Here is a 20,382-nt window from a genome sequence, read left to right as displayed (position 1 = left end):
TCATCCTTCAGTAACAGGAGATCTTTATAGATCAACCATTGCTCTTTCAAGGCAATTCCCTTTCTAAACAAAGTGCATTGCACAAAACGTATTCTTACGTTTGTATTTATATTCTGAAACGAAAAAGTCATTTAATGGTTTGAAAGGTTTTGGGGGAAAATGTGGATCTTACCTGGATAGGCTATCTAGCGCCTTGATAAAGTTATCAGTCCCGCTTTCGTCCTCTGCATTCTCCATCAAAGCAGCCACGGCATGCACCATGTCACTTGCTAAAAACTTATGCTTAAAACCAAAATGGATGCTGAAGGTTTGCACTCTCAAATCTTTCATTCTGGAAAAAATAAATTAAAGTACCAAAAGGAGTCATTTAAATTATTTTTTTTAAAAAATACGATGGCTGTAGTCACTGAGAATTTCTAGCGAGTTAATAAGGATTTCAATCACAGAATCATAGAATCATTGAGTTGGAAGAGACCTCATGGGCCATCCAGTCCAACCCCCTGCCAAGAAGCAGGAAAATCCCATTCAAAGCACCCCCGACAGATGGCCATCCAGCCTCTTTAAAAAGCCTCCAAAGGAGCCTCCACCACACTTCGGGGCACAGAGTTCCACTGCTGAACAGCTCTCTCACACAGTTAGGAAGTTCTTCCTAATGTTCAGGTGGAATCTTCTTTCCTGTAGTTTGGCCACTGTTCCGCGTCCTAGTCTCCAGGGCAGCAGAAAACAAGTTTGCTTCCTTCTCCCTATGACTTCCCCTCATATATATATATCCATGGCCCTCATTGTGTGTCCTCTCAGCCTTCTCCTCTGCGGGCAATCATTGAGAAGTAAGTCTCAATGGGCAAGTAGGACTGCATCCCATTTAGGTGTTGGAACTCAACCCTGTCCTGCCTCTCTGTCTCTCTTTCTCGGCAGCTATTTCTTCTGTTTGTTAGACTGATACTTCTCAGGCCCCTTCTATACTGTCCTTATATTCCAGGATCTGATATCGGGTTGTCTGCTTTGAGCTGGATTATATGAGTCTCCACTGCCATATAATCTGGGATAAACAGATAATCTGGCATCAGATCCTGGAAAATAAGGACTGTGTATAAGGGGCCTCAGGGACACGCCTCTTTTGAATCGGCCACATGGCAAGCCCCTTTGTTCTCAGAGATATAGTTAGATAGATAGGCCCTAACTTTCCTATATAGAAAATGCTGAAGCTCATTTGCTGCAAATGAGCTTCTCATCTGGGGAGGCCCTTCTCTCAGTCCCGCCTCTGTCGCAAGTGCAGTTGGCGGGGAAAAGATACAGGGCCTTCTCAGTGGTGGCTCCTCAGTTCTGGAACTCCTTTCCCAGTGAGATTAGATCAGCACCCTCCCACCTGACCTTTAGAAAGAGAACAAAGACATGGTTGTGGGATCAAGCCTTTGGTTAATGAATAATGCAATACAAATCATGATTAAGGAACATGTGCAATGAAAATTCGGAATGGCTATGGTATACGATTTCTGGATCATGGGATTTCAATGTTTATACTAGGATGATATTGTACTTTGTCTGAATGTTTAAATTTTATGTATGTCTTATCTTCAATGGTTTTGATTGATTTTAAATTCATAGTTATATGTAGTAATTAGTTATTATGATTTGTGTACTGTATGTTGGCATTGAATTTTGCCATTAGTATGTGGCAAACCGCCTTGAGCCCCCCCCCCCCCCAGGGGTGAGAAAGGTGGTACTATATATAGATACAGTAAATAAACAAACAAACAAACAAATAAGTAAATACTGCTAGGCTGAAGGAGCTTCTGATATTCTAAAACTGCTGCTATTACTGCTGATTATATTTTTAAATGCCTTTTGGTCTTTTTTGAAATTATCCAACACCAGGTAGATTTATAGCTAGAAACAAGTGTCTAGTTGTCATTCTGATGAGCACACTACTTCACAAACCTCTTTGTTTATATATAAAGTTAACATTTAGAACTTTGGCCCCATCTACACTGCAATTGTAAAGCAGATTGAACTGCATTATACACTCTACACTGGCCATTTAAGGCAGTTCAATCTGCATTATAATGGCAGTGGTAAATCCAAGTTTATTCGATGCTTAGACCATAGGTCTTTCACATATAAGGCAAATAAATAAATACATGAAAACCAGATTATTAAATACAATATAAAATACACTATTAAAATCCTATGAATCATTAAAACGCTACATATATCAATGGCGAGATACACCCTTAAAATACTACATACTCCATGAACTAGCACCTATGTAATTAAAAAACAAGTAAAACCAAATAAATACAGTATTATTAAAACTTAAGCAGGGAACATCTTGGATATAAACAGCCACTATTAATTAAAAGCATCCCCAGCACAGTCAGCTGCAATATCAGAAATTAATCTTGCCTGAATTTTCTGTGCTGCCAGGGCAAAAAAAGACACCTTGTGAGTAACCACAGGGTTAGTGTCAGCCAAGAGATAGAAAATATTTTCTTGACACAGTATTGGTTTGAAGGAGATAAAGAATAGGCCCCAGGATTTTAGTTCTTGGCTCAGTGTAGATGGGGCCTTTTAACCCTCCTAACCGAGACTGCTCTTGGTGAGACACAGAATATACACTCTTTCCCAAGATACTTCCTTGTGCTCTTTTTCTCTTCCCACTGATTACACTCTTCTTTTTTGATATTCTGAGGCTTTTCTGTCACCGACTTCCATAAAATCAGTTGCAGTGTATATAACATTCTTACATCATACAAAAAATCTGCTCAGAAGTTGGGCGGTTGGAAAAGTGGTTCTCAGCCATTGACCTTTCAGATATTTAGGATCGGTTCAGGAGCTGGACAGCTAGAAAACTGGTTCTCCATTGACCAAAATAAAATAAAATAACCCTTTACCCTTCAGATCCTTTGGACTCTGACTTTTAGAAGTCCTAATCAGAAACAACAGTGGCCAGAAAGTCTGGAAGGTGAGGTCCAAAACATCTGGAGGGCTAAAGAGCCTCCTTTGTCGAGAGAAAAAGTGGAGTATAAATAAACATAACAACAACTCAGAGTTACTGGTTTAGAAGAAATATACAGGGTGAAGCAGAAACTCGCCCCTTACTGAGGGTGAGTTTCTTCTTCACCTCACCATCTTCACCATATTAGAAAAAAATCAATAAGAAACCTGTTTTACCCAAACTTATTTGCAGATTCTTCAATCATCTCCCGTAAGTTCTCTTTCAAGGAAATGTCCATCGAGTTGAACTTCTGCTTTACTTGCTTCAGAGGTAATCTGAAGAAGAAATAGAAGGGTAATGTTAATAAAGATAGCCTAATGGCTCCTGGGCACATCCTGGTGGCTGAGCAACCTCCAAGATCCTCCTTTGATGACACTTTGGAAAAGACGTGACCGTGCTCTCCTGGATTTCAGAAAGGATGTTCCCAATGCTGCCTAGAAATGTCAATACTCTCTGCAAGACATTGTTGGAGAAGGAAATATTCAAAGCAGTTCAGGGGAAAGCAAACCGAATTTAGCTTAACACAACCAACCATTGATTATTGTTGCGTGTCTTCAAACAGTTTCTGACCTACAGTAACCCTATCAATGGGTTTCATGGCAGGATTTCTTCAGGAGGGGTTGCATTTGCCTTCATCTAAAGCTGAAAAAAGGGGACTTGCCCAGGGCCAATGGGTTATAATGGCCAAGAGTGGATTCCAACTTGGGTCTCCAGAACAGTAGTCCAACACTCAAACCATGCTAAGTCTTCTTCCTACCTGATATCACAAAACCTGGTGTGCACTGTTCAAGCTCCACTCCTCGAAGACAGACAAAAACCTCCTGCTTCTTCTCTATTTTACAACATTTTACATATATATTTTCATAGAGGTCACCTCAGCCTTATGGTTGTTTTCAAAGGGCCACTCAATCCATGGACAGAGAATCTGTGGATATAGGGGACCAACTACAATATTGTTTCACGTAGTGGTTGGTGCTCTTTAGTTTTTACCCAGTTTGGGGCCCCAGATGTCAATGAATGTCAACTCTCATCTCTTTTGATTATCTGCCTTGGGGACTGGGGATGATGGGAATGGCAACCCAACAGCCCTTGTGGCTCTGAGGTTGGAGAAGAGTTAAAGAACATGTTAAAGCCGGACATCAGATCCACAAGCCTTATATGCGAATCCAACCCCCTCTCTTGACTCAACAGTACAAACTGCAGTCTTTCCGGTCTTACGGTACCACAACCCCCATCAACACTAGTCATAATAATGTGAAGTTGTAGTCATTCAGCATCTTGAGGGCCACATCAAATGACATGGAAAGCTAGATTTGACCTGTGGGTCTTGAGTTTGAAACGTGTTTTAGATGATCCTATTGAAGTTGCTTCCCTTCTGTGTATTCAATAATTCCCCTTTTGTACCACAATCATGGCTGCCTTTGCTTTACCCGTCTTCCTACAGCAATTCTACCCTTTTCGATTGCCACTTCTTATACAAGGCAAGGCACAAAACAGAATATGTATTTCATTTCTTTCCAATCTCCCTTTGCAGCCCACCCTTTCCCATGAAACATCGTCATCTTTGGACCAGGGTAAACAACTGCATCTCTTATGTAACTTAATTAGATTATTTCAATCTTTGCTTTCCCCAAGGACTGGCATTGAAGATAAGAGTGGACACCTGAGTCTCATATGTAATTTAATTATATGGCTTCTAGCTTTCCTTTCTTAAGGCAGGAAGGACACTACATCACTTAGTATCTTTCATTTCTCCAAGGGTTGGTATTCAGGAAAGGAGGGACACTGTGTCTCTAATACAAATTCAATGTATGCCTGATGAATTTCCAAGGACTGGCACTTGAGATATTGATGATAGTTGGTTCCATCTAGTCTTTATCTATGGAGTGACCCTGGAAGTAGCCCTCCACTCTTAAAAGTGTTTAGAATTTCATGGGCTCTGTGAGCTCCTACCTAGTAATAAAAGCTGCTGACAACTTCCTTCTTGATTATGAAATTTTGGGGGTTTTTTTGTGCCCGGTGGTGCAATGGGTTAACCCTTGTGCCGGCAGGACTGAACCCAACAGCCCTTGTTGAATCCGGGGAGAGTGCAGATGATCTCCCTCTGTCAGATCCACCTCCCCATGTGGGGACATGAGAAAAGCCTCCAAAAAGGATGGTAAAACATCTAGGCGTTCCTTGGGCAACATTCTTGCAAACGGCCAATTATTTCACACTAGAAGTGATTTGCAGTTTCTCAAGTTGCTCCTAAAAAAGTTTTTTTTTTCATGTCAGGTGTGACTTGAGAAAACGCAAATTGCTCCTGACATGAAATAAAAAGTTTTATTATGTGCATAGATGTCCTGCCTTTTCTCTCTAAAAAAGACCCAAAGTGGCTCACAACAAAACCAATACAATACCATGAAAAACCTACAAATATACACATTAAAATAGAATTAAACACAAACAGTATTGAAGTATGAACAATCTCATTGTTGGGTAATTTCAAAAGAGAAAAAGCATTTCAAAAGAGTAGCAGCAGCAGCAATTTTAGCAGAACAGGAGCAACCTGAGCTAGCAGTAGAGAGAAAGCTTCAGCTTTCCTTTCTCAAGGAGCAGAGCTGGGTCAGGCTTTAAAACTTACAGAAGACTTTATTCAAGTAACTACATTTCTCTATAGGAAGGTTAGGGCCTAACTATCAGGCTCTCTAGGGACATCTTTTCTCACTCCATGCTCATAGGAGAAGAACAAAGGGAAGATTCAGAGACTTGCCATGTGGCTAGAAACTCTGAAGAAAAAGAGGCATGTCCCTGAGAAGTATCAGTCTAACAAACAGCAGAGAAAGAAAGGGAGAGAGGCAGACAAAGAGGCAATGGGGGAAGGGCTTTCCCTACCAGCTACCTGCCTATTTCCTTGATGAGGACTATAAACCTGTGCAGGATGTGGTTGACTTCTAACACTCATGGGCTGAAAGCCAACCACAGCAACTGAAGGTCAGGAGACTTCCTGCCATGTAAAATCATGGCTCTTCAAGGCATGTCTAACCGAATCCAGCCCCATTCTCCTCTCCTCTTTGTTAACCTCCTTGCAACAATCTCCTTGGAATGCCCAATTATCCCCCTGTAATTGGAGATAGGTAGCGACGGTACCAGTCAAAGCACACCCTTCTACTGAACTCACCCCATGTCCGCAAGGAACTCCTGCAGTTTCTTCTGGCCTTGAACGGACCAAAGCTTGAAGCTGGCCGAAGTGTAAGAGGTGTTGCAGAGGCTTTCATAGAGAGACCAGTGCTGGTAGAGTGCAAGGCACAGGCTAAGGCCAGCAGGAATGAGGAAAAATAATTGTAGCAGATTGGATGAAACAGTAGCTATACATATTCCATTTCAAAATGATTTCCTCTGTTTCACTGTCACAAAAATAATATCAATTGAACAGGCTCTAAATCAGGGGTGTTAAACTAATTCTCACCGAGGACCACATCAGACCTCTGGTTACTTTGAAGCCATGGATGGAGAATCCATGAAGACAGAGGGCCAACTATAATTCTTTGACATAGTGGTGGGTGCCCCCAATGTTATTGAACAAGAACTCTCTTCACTTTTGATGATCCACCATGCGAGCTGGGGATAATGGGAACTGCAGCCCAACAGCACTGGTGGATTTGAGGTTAGGTAACGGTTAAAATATGTTTCAACATCAGGCATCATATCCACAAGTTCTGCATCTAAATCCAAAACCCACTTTCCTGACGCATATGCTCGAAATAAAATGTTGACAGCTACCAACCATCCCTGCAAGCCATGATTGCTTTCCCCAGCATTCTAGAGAAGGATACTCATATTCAAATGCTATCCGCATGCAGTCAATGGAAAGCGAGTTCTCTTCGTCCCCATTGCGATGGTTGTGCCGGGACACGTGACGTTGCAGGGTCCCAACGTCTGTTACATATTTCATTCTTTGGAGAAAGAGAAGAGTTACACAATATCTGCTTCAGATTCTCTGACATCAGGACTATATTGCTGGCTCAAATGCCATTTGGGGAAGATTGGCAAAAGGTTGCAATGGATTCCCAAAATAATTTGACAGAGTGCAATTTTTTTTTAAAATTAGGTGACCGACAATGAAACAGCTGTATGATCAGCTATAATTATGGCATACTTCCAATATCTATATCCTACTTTTGGTCCCAGGGCCCCCTGTTGGCGCAGCGGGTTAAACCACTGAGCTGCCAAACATGCTAACTGAAAGGTTGGTGGTTCGAATCGGGAAACCTTTACCTTTACTTTTGGTCCCAGCACTGAAAGTGAGTAAGAAATTAAAAATGAAAACAGAACATAAAATGGGTTGTTTGCTGCTAACTTACTGAGTAATTTTGTCTTGGACCCACTGATCTGTTAGTCCAATAATAGACCACCTAAAAAAACAAACAAAGGGAGAAGATGGTATTTGTGAATAATCTCTGTTCATGCTGAGTAGTGTACAGATTCACAAAGGGCACTGGAAATTCTAAATACTTCAAATAATAGTATTTCAGTTACACTAAGTTATGCCCATGAAACATTGTCTTCCTCTTTCCAATCAATATCAAGTCAGATTCCTGAACTGAAATATGGGTTTAAGCTGTAGATCCTAAACACCTAGAGCAGTATTTCTCAACCTTTCTAATGCCATGATCCCTTAATACAGTTCCTCATGTTGTGGTGACCCCCAACCATAACTTTATTTATTTATGGCATTTCTACCCCACCTTTATTACCCCAGAGGGGACTTATTTATTATTATTTATTATTATTAAAATTATTTTCATTGTTACTTCATAACTGTAGTTTTACTACTGTTATGAATGGTAATATAAATATCTGATATGCAGGATGTATTTTAATTCACTGGACCAAATTTGGCACAAATACCCAATATGCCCAAATTTGAATACTGGTGGAGTTGGGGAGGGATTGATTTTGTCATTTGGGAGTTGTAGTTTCTGGGATTTATAGTTCACCTACAATCAAAGAGCATTCTGAACTCCACCAATGATACAATTGAACCAAACTTGGCACAAAGAACTCCCATGACCAACAGAAAAAACTGTAAGGGTTTGGTGGGCATTTGCCTTGAGTTTTGGAGTTGTAGTTCACCTACATCCAGAGAGTACTGTGGACTCAAACAAAGACTGATCCGGACCAAACTTGGCACAAATACTCAATGTGTCCAAATGTGAACACTGGTGGAGTTTGGGGAAAATAGACCTTGACATTTGGGAGTTGTAGTTGCTGGGATTTATAGTTCACCTACAATCAGAGAGCATTCTGAACTCCACCAATGATAGAAATGGGCCAAACTTACAACACAGAACCCCCATGACCAACAGAAAATATTAGAGGGATTTGGGAGGAATTAACAGTGATTTAGGGGAGATGTAGTTCACCTACATACAGAGAGCACTGTAAACCCAAACAACGATGGATTGGGACCAAATTTGGCACAAATACCTGATACGCCGAAATTCAAACATTGGTGGGGTTGGGGCGATTGATTTTGTCATTTGGGAGTTGTAGTTGCTGGGATTTATAGCTAACTTACAATCAAAGAGCACTCTGAACCCATCCCACAATGAATCTGCACCAAACTTGGCACACAACCTACATGGCCAACATTGAATATTGGTGGAGTTGGGGGTGCTGTTTTTGAATTCTTGGGAGTTGTAGTTCATCAACACTCAGGGAGCACTCTGTACCAAACTGCCACGCATACCTGACAGATCAGATAACACAGCAAGCTTGATTCCCGTTCTTAGGGACTACCTTTTACTAAGCCAGACCACACTTTATAAGCCATGTTTAGTTTTACTTAAGAAAATTGTTTTAGAAATTCTGGTCAGACCATGACTCTTATCTTCCCTGTTCAGAAGTGTTCAGACAGTTTACAGACTCATATTCTACAAAGGTCGCAAGAACAAAGAAATCCGGAAGTGTATTCTTTTCCCTTCAGTAAGGATTCTCTATACAGGTTGGGACAGTTCTGGGATCAAGCTAGCAATGCCACTATCATGAGCACGACTACATACCACAACATGTCATTCAAGTCTTTGGACATGAGCCAAGCCAAGTCAAACATCACCATGGCAGACTACGAGAGAAAAGGAAAAACAATGAATGGACTGATTTTCCAAGAAAAGATCCAAAGCCCAATTCCATCTCAGTTGTTTTTGTTACTTTCAAGGACTGCAAAGATGAGTGTTCTCTTTGGTTTAACTATTGTTTTGAAATGGGAAAAGGGTAAATCTAAGTATCTGCTATGTAGTGTAATGGTTTCATTACACTATACAATAATACTTCCAGTTCAAGTCAAGGTATATATGCATGTATGTTGGTTTGTACCACAGAAGCACCTCTTGGCACAAAGACCCTTCATTGGGGAGTGAAGTGGAATGGCTGCTGCTAGATGACATGTGTATGAAGGGAAGGGAGGAAGGAAGGAAAGAGAGGAACGAAAGAAGGGAGGGAGGGAAAGGGGGGAAAGTATGAGGTTAGAGAAGGAAAGAGAAAAAGAAGGAACAAAGGAAGGAATGGAAGAAAGAAAAAGGGAAGAGATCAAAAGAAAAAGAAAGAAAGAAAGAAAGAAAGAAAGGGACAGAAAGTGTATGATGAAATACAAGGGAAGAATGGAAGAAAAGAGAGGGGGGAAGAAGATGAAGAAACGGAGGAAGGAAAGAAAGAACCGCAAAGAAAATGCATACCCAGGCAACGCCAGTTATATATGGAAGCACTAGATACTTACTGAAGTTCCATGATATTCATACTGCTCATAGTCAAAAAGAATTTCTTGCCTAAAGTAAAGAAAACAAAGCATTCCTTTTCTGTAACTGTTATATATGCAATGTTGAATAAAAAGGTCTTGCAACTATTTCTACCAACTGGGTTTTAATAACAAAGACATTAACATTTACTAGATAAATGACATCCCCCATTACAGATGATGTACAAACCATGTGGATATTACCAAGCTTTCAATCTCAGTTTTCCAGTGAGAAAAAAACAAAGTCAACAGAGCATGAAAACATACCTGCGAGCCTCCCATTCCCTTCTTTGCCGCCTTTTCATTGTTCTTTCTGCTATGTCCTATACAGAGACAAGGATGCAAGGAGGATTATATTATAGGGAATGAGAATGAGACAACGGTGCAAATACTTAAAATACCGATTTCATCGCATAATATGCACACTTTTTCACTTTTTTCAAAAAAGGGGTGTGCGACTTTTATGTGAGGAAAAAAGATTTCCCTTTATTCTCCAGTTTCTGTTGTTTTTAAATAAATAAAATGCCTTACCTCCGAAAGGGGAGGGGGAATGATCCAGCCTCAAAAAACAGCTGTTTCTGTTTTTTCGTTTTTTAAACAGCAGAGTCATTTGGGGTTGAGTTTCCCTTTCTTCCCTTTAAAAAGCTATAAAATGGAGGCCCTTGAGCTCCACTATTCCCTCCTTCCACCGAGGTCTTAAGTCAGTTTTATAAAACCTGAAATTGAGGTCTCTGGAACTCAGATCTTCCCTCCTTCCCCTTTTCTCCAAAGAGCTCAATTCCAGGTTTTGTAAATTGCCTTAAAACCTCAGAGGAAGGAAGGAGAAGAGTCGCACTCCAAAGACCTCAGTTTTGTAGTTTTTAAACTGCCTTGCTTCCAACAAAGGAGGGAAAAGAGGGAGGGAGAGAAAATTAGCCCAAAATTGGGGGGGGGGGGAGGCGACTTTTATGTGAGGAAAACAAAAATACAATTTCTGTCACCCCAAAAATGGGGGTGTGATTATCATTCAATGAAATACAGGTGGTGTGAAGGCCTTATTTTGAATTCAATTTACACTCAAATATCTCTGACACAGGTAATAATCTTCTAAGTCAACACAAATGAAATGTAGGTGAATCTCCAGTGAACAAAACTGCTTTTTACAAAAAAAAAAAGCGCTTTCTACAAAGTTTGTGTAACCTAAAATTGAAAAACCACTAACTGCCAGTTTGGGGAACTATGTGAAACAAATGAAGTTGCAACTAAATCACAAAAGGTGATTTTTAATTTTTCACCTGACAGAAAATAAAATAATTTCCCAGAAACTTTTGGGGTACATTTTATTGAAACTCATTCTAACCTCTTCAAATCGCCGACGCTTTCCTGAAGGCTCAGACCCATCACTTTCATGTCCGGAATCCTCTTCCTCCTCCTCTTCCTCCCTGAAGATATCATCATAGGCAGGGATTTCAAGGTCATCGTCTTGTTTAACCAGCAGTTTGATCTAGCAAAAAAAAAAAAAAAAAGTGCAATTGGGTGAAGCATCTTAAAAACAATCCAAATGAAAAATGTGGGAAAATTTTGTTTTCAAAACTCCAACTCTGCCTAGGAAGCTTTGCTATTTAGATTGACCAGGAAGCTATAAGATGTTCAGGATTTCTGATACAGGGTATGTGAAAGGGTTGGCATTTCACAATGTTTTCCATTTTGAAGTTCCACTTCATTTTGTGGTTGTTGCTTCCATTTCATTAGCAAAAACAAAAAAAAAATGTAAGGGTGACAGCAATGCACAATAAAAACCTTTAGAGAACAGGAAAGTATAGTATTTAGAACATTTAAATTTATTTTATTTATTATACAGTAAGATCCTGTACCCACAGCAGTGCTAGTTTTCTAGGACCAAAAACTACTGCAAAAGTGTTAAGGTGGGGCAATGCTAATGGAGGTAAAGACCATAAGGACAGAAGCGTAAAATAAGCTTGTTTATATACTGGTGGTATCAGGTACCTGGAACCCATATGGGATTTTACTCATGGGATTTCGCTCATTTAGTTGAGAGAAAACATATGTTCTGGACAGGTCCTGGAATTTGTCAGCCAGCAATGGCAGCAGGTATGACTAGGTCAATATTTTACATTGTGTAAAGCAGAATTTACCTGTGTCTCATTGTAAACATTGACTACGTTGATAGGCCTGTGAGTGTCACAAACAAAGAATATAGCGTCTTCCTCAGGTTGAAGGACATCCAGCAGGTCAATGTTAGCACCGCAGTTTATCAGAACAAAATACTGGAACTAGAAACAAACAAGGTAACTATACATAAAGATTTCCCTTTTGTGAAGTGCTAGTCCACATTCAAAACATGAATGCTTCATGTCTTCTTAGAGTTAATCTAAAACCCCAGTTCTTTATAAGTACCAGGGACTACACTAAGAAAATGTAATTACAGGCAGTCTCCAAGTTACAAACAAAGTAGGTTCTGTACATTTTTTCTTAAGTTGAATTTGCATGTAAGTCGGAACAGGAACTCCCCCTCCCCCAACCTCCCCCTCTCTCTATATATAAGCTTTGGATAACATAGGGACCCCTGTGGTGTTTCTGTTCTGTCTACGTCCCTGTTCAGAAGATTTCATCTCACTTTCTGTCCCTGCAATCACTGGATTTTGAAAAATATGGCTTGTTGTGGAAACAAGGATTGGAGACAAAGCTTCAGGGAAGAGCTCTCATCCCCACAACAACTCTTTCAGTAGTCAATTTCCCTTCGGGGGGGGGGGGGCAGATTTCTCTCACTTCCTGATCTTTTACCCCCGTTCTTAACTATAAGTCACAAGTAAATCTAATGTTTATAACTCAGGGAATGCCTGTATTTCTGTATTACTGAAAGTCCATCATGTTGGTCCCAAAATTTGCTCTCGATTTATACATGAGTTTATACAGTATTTTTGAGGAACATTGATAGTTCCATAGTGCAGATTATCAGAAATGAAAGGGTTCGGGAGTTCAAAAAAATATGCTTTTACCTGATCTTTGTGTTCAAGAAATGCTGTTTCAAGCTCTTGCCATCCAGACACTGGAACTAGTGTGTATTGCACATGATCACAGTGAAACAAAGCCTAAAAGAATGAATGTGATGTTTAAGAGGAAGCCCAACTAATCCCCCCTAACATAGCAGAGCCATATAGTTTTTTAATTCTGCAGTAACCCCAAATATAACATAAAAGTAAAGATGGATTTATTTGGATTTCTACAGACCAGAAATCAAAGCAAGCTAAAACTCTATAGAGAGCTATAAACAAATATGTTATTGAACAATCTATTCCTCGTATCTCTACATGACTCAACAAAAGGTCACAAATTAATATAGGACTAGAAAATAAGTACAGCTTAATAAAAATGTTGTTTTCCTGACCATTTCTCAGAATTTCATCTGAACCATGAAAGGATGGAATGTTCCCCTCTCCTTGAGATTGTTACATTCAAAGATCAAGTTTGAATCATTTCTTTCATAGACTAGATTGCCTAGTGACCTTCCCACAAATTCATTAAAATAGCTTCCAAATGCATTTACAAGATACTTACTTGGAGGATTTTACAGGTGCACAAGGCATCGACATCTGCAGCAACTAGAAGTAGCACTCGCTACAAAAAAATAAAGAGAAATATTCAGCTTATATCTGAAGTAACATCACATTATTTTAGTAGGATGCTTCTCTATCTCCAATGAAATTATTTTCAAACAAGTCAATCTTATTGTATTGAGGCCACTTTTCCCCAATTGCAAATTAGGACATATTCATCTGTGTTCAGCTCAAGGTCCTCACTTCATTTTTCTAAAATGAAAACGGGCTCATACGATCTGCAATTTCACTGTGCCTTACTGAATGTTGTATCCTACTTTCCACTCCTGCTATAACACCTATGGATCGGATCATAAGTCCATTTAGTTCAGCACCTTGCTTCCCATAGTGTAAATCCCATTGATTTGATGGGTCGACTCTAGATGGGGCTAGCAATCAATTGCAAACATTTCTCATTTTTGCTACCACAGACAGACACAGTTACACTTTGGAAATTGCTACAGAGAACTATGATGGGCTATGTTGATGAGATTTCGGTGTAGAAAACAACACAGGCAACCAAAAAATAAAGGCAAGTTAAACGGGAAATGAATATGCTATTTAGGTTGTGCCCACAAATTGGAAGATAATTATTAGATGGGCTACAAAAGCTTGACTCCTAATTCCCTAATAATGGAGTGAGCCAAGTGCTTCAGATGTTGTTGGGCTGCAATTTCTATAGTCGCTTGGTAGAAATGTATTTATTTCTACCCTGGTTTTGTTGTATCTTAGCTAGGGATGCTGGATGCTATAGCCTGAACCAGAAAGCCTATATCTTTGCAGGCTTTTGGGATAATAATAAATTTGTGAACATCCTGCAGCTTCCCCATGATGACAACAGATTTGGACAGACCGGCTCCCAAAGTGACCCATTTAAGGTGGAATCAGATGTCAAATAGGGATGTGTTATTGCCCCAACCTTATTTTCCATTTTCATAGCTGTGATTCTGCACCTTGTTGATGGGAAGCGTCTCACTGGGGTGAAAATCACCTATTGGACAGGTGGCAAGCTATTTAACCTCATCAGACTGAAAGCCAGAACCAAGGTCACAACATCTGTTGTTGAACTCCAATATGCTGATGATAATGTAGTCTGTGCTCATTCAGAAGAAGACCTACAAACCACTCTAAACACATTTGCAGAAGCATACAAAAAGCTTGGCCTCTCACTGAATAGCGAGAAAAACAAAGTGCTCTTCTGGCAGGCACCAACCATTCCCTCTGCAATGCCAGACATACAGTTTAATGGTGTAATGGTAGAAAATGTTGTCCATTTCCGCTACCATGGCAGCCACCTCTCTACAAAAGTCAACATTGCTACTGAAATGCAACACTGCCTAAGCTCTGCAAGTGCAGCATTCTTCCAAATGAAGCAGAGAGTGTTTGAGGATCAGGACATCCATAGAGATACGACAGTGCTTGTATATAAAACCACTGTCCTCCCAACTCTGTTATACACCTGCGAAACATGGACTGTCTACAGACGTCACACTGAACTCCTGGAACGACTCCATCAATGTTGTCTGTGAAAAATCCTGCAAATCTCTTGGGAAGACAGGTCGGACAATTGTCAGTGTGCTGGGAGAAGCAAAGACCACCAGCACTGAAGTAATGATCCTCCGCCATCAACTTCACTGGACCAGCCACGTTGTCTGAATGCCCGATCACCATCTCCCAAAACAGTTACTATACTCCCAACTCAAGAACAGAGAATAGAATGTTGGTAGACAAGAAAAGAGATTTAAAGATGGGCCTAAAGCTAACCAACAGTGGAATCTGAAGAGCCACGAATGGAGGGTGAAAGGGAGAAATGTGTTAAGAGGAAGGCGCGTCAAGGAAACCCTTGTCAGGACCGCCTTCCACCAGGAAACCTATGTCCTCATTGCAAAATAACATGCCGATCAATAATAGGTTTCTACTGTCACCTACAGACCCACCACTAAGACTCTACACTTGGAAATCAATCACTTGATCGCCAGCGATAGCCTACGATGATTATTTTGGGAAGTGGAAAAATCATAGAAAATAGCTGTATTTCTTTGTTGTAACCAAATCAGCAGTCTTGGGGCATTTCAGAGTCTAAAACATTTTACCTCATATTTGTGGACAACTTGTCACATCATGAGATGCTGTGGTCCAAACCTTTATAGCAACTTAAAACATGGTGCTTGTCAAATTTTAATCATGGTGCTCCAGACAGGGATCATGGGAAGTTTAATGCAAGAATGTTTAAAGCTGCCCTTAAAAAGAATACTTTTGGTTAGGATTTATGCTAGTCATTCCTTTCATGCATGGCATCCCACTGGAGATTCAGACAGGGGTCCTCCCCCGCCCCTTTTTTAATACCCAGCTGATGGCTGACAAGGCGGATCAGCCCCACCCAACCTGGTCAAGAGCGAGGGTACAATGGGAGTTGTAGTCCACACAGTCTGGCAGGCCAATCATCCTGAGTTGTTGGTGTTTGAGCTTATCCTTCCTTAAACATGTTTTGCGCACCTGCAGGCCTGGAATTCCCCCCAAAACATTTCTATACCTCCCTTTTCTCATGACTGTGGTTTCAGTCCAGTCCTGTCAACACTTACTGTTTGCAATTCAGGGAAGCAATTACATGGATTTTGGAGTAGGGCAGAGTAAGCCAAATGCTGCTTTCTAACTGCTATTGGACTGCATTTCTATCAACCTGTCATCCTCTGAGGATGCTTGCCATAGATGCAGGCGAAACATCAGGAGAGAATGCTTCTAGAACATGGCTATATAGCCCGAAAGACCTACAACAACCCAACCTGTCATTCATTCACTCATACATTCATATATTCGTAGAGTTGGAAGTCACACCAAAGGTCATCCAGTCCAACCCCTACTGCTATGCAGGAAAACACAATCAAAGCACTTACAACAGACGAGCATCCAGATGCTGCTTCAAAAAAAGAAAAAAAACTCTCCACCAAACTCCCAGGCAGCAATATATTGCACTGTTGAACAGCTCTAAACACCAGGAAGTTCTTCTAAATGTTTAAATAGAATCTCTTTTCCTACAGTGTGAATCCATTTCTCCACTGTTTCTCAGTCTCCAGAGTAACAAGACTAGATTTCCAGACTTTGAACCATTTTGGTTGCCCTTCTTTGGTCACCTTCCAGCTTGTCAATTTCCTTCTTGAATTGTGGACACAGTATCACTCCAGGTGAGTTCTGACCAAAGCAGAAGAGAGTGGGACTGTGACTTCCCTCAATCCAAACACTAGGTTTCGATTGATGCAGCCTCCAATCGCATTGGCTTCCTTAGCTGCCACATCACATCCTTGACTCATGTTCAGCTTGTGATCTACTAAATGCCTAGATCCTTTTCACACAGACTGTTTTCAAGGAGGTGCCACCCTCCTCTATCTGTCCCTCATCCTAGATAGATAGATAATCCTGACAACCACACTCCCTCAGAGTTTCCCAAACTCTGGTCTACTAGGAGTTTTGGACTTCAACTCCCAAACTCCCTGATTCTTGGCCAAAGCAGGTGGGGCTTCTGGCAGTTGAAGTCCCAAACTCCTGAAGAACCAAAGCTGGGGAATCACAGGTGTTGTGGTTTAAATGTTGGGCAAGGAATTCAGAAGACCAGGGTACAAACCCCTGTGTGGTTTTGGAAGGCCAGTGTAGTGCCCTGAGGCAGGTCACTCTCTCACAGCCTCAGAGGAAGGTAAAGGGAACCCTCTAAACCAGAGCTTTCAGGACGCACTAGTGTGTAGCATGAAAAATGCTCCCCCAAGTCCCAATCCCCACAAACACAGGTTGTATTCAGGTATCCTCCCTTGAAGAAGCTTAGCAGCTGTTTGGAGGAAGCGCATTGGATGCCCCAGGAGGAGAATGAGGATGAATTATTATTATTATCTTCATTTATATCCTGCTTTTTCTCTCCAGGAGACTCAAAGCGCCTTACTTTCAAAGCTTTTCAATACAATTTAAAATCTAGAAATATGCACACATTAAAACAGGACTAAATATCATTGGTATTTTTTAAAAATCTCTAAAAATATATTCAAAACTAAACGATGAAGAGAGCCTCAAAGAGCATCTAGTCGAACTCTCTTTAGCCAGGCAGATGATCGTGCCATCACTGCTCAAGCAGGGAGCTTTGAAATAATTGAACAGCTACCCAAAGCTTTAGGTGCTCATATTGTGTATTGCAGGGAAAACCATCTAAATCACAGAGGTGTGCTTTTCATCTCGAGCATATGGGGATTACCTTGGAAGGAATCCCACTGGAGCATTGAAGCACACCAAAATACTTGGGAGTCACTCTGGACTGTGCTCTGACTTATAAGAAGCACTGCTTGAATATCAAGCAAAAAGTGGGCGCTAGAAATAATATCCCACAAAAGCTGACTGGCACAACCTGGAGATCACAACCAGACACAGTGAAGACACCTGCCCTTGTGTTTTGCTACTCTGCCACTGAATACGTATGCCTAGTGTGGAATATGTTAAAACAGTGGATGTGAGTCTTAATGAGACATACCACATTACCACAAGATGTCTATGCCCTACACCACTGGAGAAACTATACTATTTAGCTGGTATTGCACCACCTGACATCTGTTGGGAAGTAGCAGCCAATAATGAAAGGACCAAGGCAGTGACATCCCTGGCCCATCTTCTGTACAGATACCAGCCAGCATACCAATGCATTAAATCAAGAAATAGCTTTCTAAGATCTACAGACGCACTCACAGGAACACCTGAGAAAGCAAGAGTTGAAAAGTGGCAGGCTAAAACCCAGAACCTCAATCAGTGGCTGAGACTGGATGAGAGATTCCCTCCTGGGCACACAGAAGACTAGGCGACTTGAAAGGCGCTGAACAGACTGCACTCTGGCACCACGAGATGCAGAGCCAATCTTAAGAAATGGGGCCATGAAGTTGAATCCACAACATGCAAGTGTGGAGAAGAACAAACCATAGATCACTGACTACAATGCAGTCTGTGCCCCACCACATGTTCTGGAAATGACAACCTTCTTCAAGCCTTCTCTAGTAATGTTTATCTATGAACCTGTTGCTTACTGTTTGTATGTATGTTCTGGGCATGTAGCTTCATTTACTCTATGGTTCCTAGAAAAGGGCTGCAAACCACATTATCACTATAGCAAAGAAACAGACTACTTCATGACTACAGACTATTTCAGACCTCAGATCACACACTTGCTTGCTGTTTTTGCTGTAAGATTGTCCTGGCCGATTGGACTAAGGTATGCTGAATGAATGAAGGTTGTGAGTAAACCAAATATGTTATTTTTATCAAAGTCTACTTAATTTTTGTCTTTTGAGTGCATGATATAAAACAAGTTGTTTTATGGGAGAGTATATATATATATGGACAACTAAAAACACTTCTAAAGTTCTGCTGTTTTATGAACTGGCAAAAATATCTATTTTCCTAACAGATCAGAGATAACAGGTTATTCGGTCTAACAGCTGCAATCATTGCCTAGCACAATTACATCTGGTTGTACACCACAAGAGAAGATTCTAAACAAAGGGATTTTTGGCTCTTCCCAAAAGGTCATGCTTTTTTAAAGTTATGATCTCCAAATGGTGTTTTCCAAAAACATGCACCTTCTTACAGTGAAACCAGAGGCTCTCCAAGTGGCCATCTTCTGGTGAAATGAAATCTTGTATAATGCCAAGTTTTTAACTTTGTGTTTTTAATTTAAAATACATTATAACTGTATTCTCAATTCACTTCTGACACAATAAATAAAAATAAATAGCCAGGCAGAAAGGCACACTCATAGCAGCCCTGGATGGCCACCCAGCCTTAGTTCAAAAATCTCCAGAGAAGGAGACTCCAATGGATTCCCAAGCAGTCTATATTTCTCTAGAGAACCCCAAAGGGCATCCAGTCCAACCCCCTTCAGCCAGGCAGGAGGACACCATCAAAGCATGCCTGAGAGATGGCCATCCAGGCTCTGTTGAAAAGCCTCCACTTCAATCCCTACAGAAGTGGAGTGCTGGTGTTATTCAAGTGTGGGAACTGCTAAAACTTTGATCATTCGCAGTTTGTTGATTGAGTGGCAGTAATGAGCACTACAATGGGTAAGTTTCTAATTAGGACAAGAAAATGGTTGCCCCGAGTCCCTCGCAGCTTCTGAGAGTGGGAGTCCCCCTGAGGGAGCTCCCTGGGCTCCTGAGAGCGGGCGGAGGCCTTCCTCCTCCATCATGGCCGCGCCTCAAAGAGGGAGCGGCGGCAGACTCCCGGAGAAAAGCTCCCGCTCACCTGGTTCACAACCACCTCGTAGAACTCTTTGCGGAAGTCCGTTAAGAACATGCTCAAAGGCCGAAGAACCCGCTGACAGGAAGGCGGCAATGGCGTCGGGCGACAAAACTCCTCGGGAAGCTGTCTTCCCCGCTCAAAGGAAGGCGCCAAAACCTTTCCCTTTCCCTATTGGCCGCCACGCTCCGGGCCTCGACCAATGGGCTGTCTCCTCTCTCTCTCTCTTTCCGTGATCTTCATTGGACAAGTTCGAAGCGGGCCCGCCCCGGTACCTGACACCAATCACCACCTGGGCATAGTCAGCCGGAACATTTGCTCAGTCGCCGCACAACAGCCAAGGGCCCTTGACTTCGGCCCCTTCCACACAGCTGAATCCAATCATCTCCTTTGAACTGGGATATATGGCAGTGTGGGCTCAGATAACCCAGATCAAAGCAGATATTATGGGATTTTCTGCATTGATATTCTGGATTATGTGGCTGTGTGGAAGGGCCCTGAGTTCTCGGAGCCCACACTGCTAGATATTCCAGGGCCCTTCCACACTGCCCCTATATCCCAGGATCTGATCCCAGATTATCTGTTTCTCCCAGGTTATCTGGCAGTGGGGCCGCATATACTCCACTTGGAAACAGGTAATCTGGGGTCAGATCCTGGAATAAAGGGCAGCCTGGAAGAACCCCCAGTTTCGAGCAGGAAATGTAGGATTTGATTCCGCGGATTAGGAGTGACGCGGAGCACTTTCCTCTCTCACGGAG

At 41.4% G+C, this 20,382-nt stretch overlaps 1 protein-coding gene across 2 annotated transcripts in view; it reads right to left on the bottom strand.

The window, feature by feature from the left end:
• CDC45 (cell division cycle 45) overlaps positions 1 to 20,382 on the bottom strand; it is a 31,487-nt gene that overhangs the window by 10,769 nt on the left and 336 nt on the right. The window contains exons 1-13 of one of the 2 annotated variants that reach the window (XM_060785890.2): positions 19,631 to 20,369; positions 13,329 to 13,388; positions 12,770 to 12,862; positions 11,906 to 12,043; positions 11,110 to 11,253; positions 10,038 to 10,093; positions 9,753 to 9,801; positions 9,040 to 9,101; positions 7,339 to 7,389; positions 6,811 to 6,930; positions 6,156 to 6,287; positions 3,172 to 3,270; positions 173 to 331 (exon numbers count right to left, since the gene is read on the bottom strand). In XM_060785890.2, coding sequence (XP_060641873.2) covers positions 173 to 331; positions 3,172 to 3,270; positions 6,156 to 6,287; positions 6,811 to 6,930; positions 7,339 to 7,389; positions 9,040 to 9,101; positions 9,753 to 9,801; positions 10,038 to 10,093; positions 11,110 to 11,253; positions 11,906 to 12,043; positions 12,770 to 12,862; positions 13,329 to 13,388; positions 19,631 to 19,681 — 1,214 coding nt within the window. In that variant the 5' untranslated portion in view covers positions 19,682 to 20,369. Of the gene's footprint in view, positions 1 to 172; positions 332 to 3,171; positions 3,271 to 6,155; positions 6,288 to 6,810; positions 6,931 to 7,338; positions 7,390 to 9,039; positions 9,102 to 9,752; positions 9,802 to 10,037; positions 10,094 to 11,109; positions 11,254 to 11,905; positions 12,044 to 12,769; positions 12,863 to 13,328; positions 13,389 to 19,630; positions 20,370 to 20,382 lie in introns of those variants that run through there. The other variant, XM_060785889.2, reaches the window with a different exon arrangement.

This window comes from Anolis sagrei, chromosome X (assembly GCF_037176765.1).
Source record: "Anolis sagrei isolate rAnoSag1 chromosome X, rAnoSag1.mat, whole genome shotgun sequence".
Lineage (NCBI taxonomy): Eukaryota > Metazoa > Chordata > Lepidosauria > Squamata > Dactyloidae > Anolis > Anolis sagrei.
This window is presented reverse-complemented; position numbering and strand designations above follow the sequence as displayed.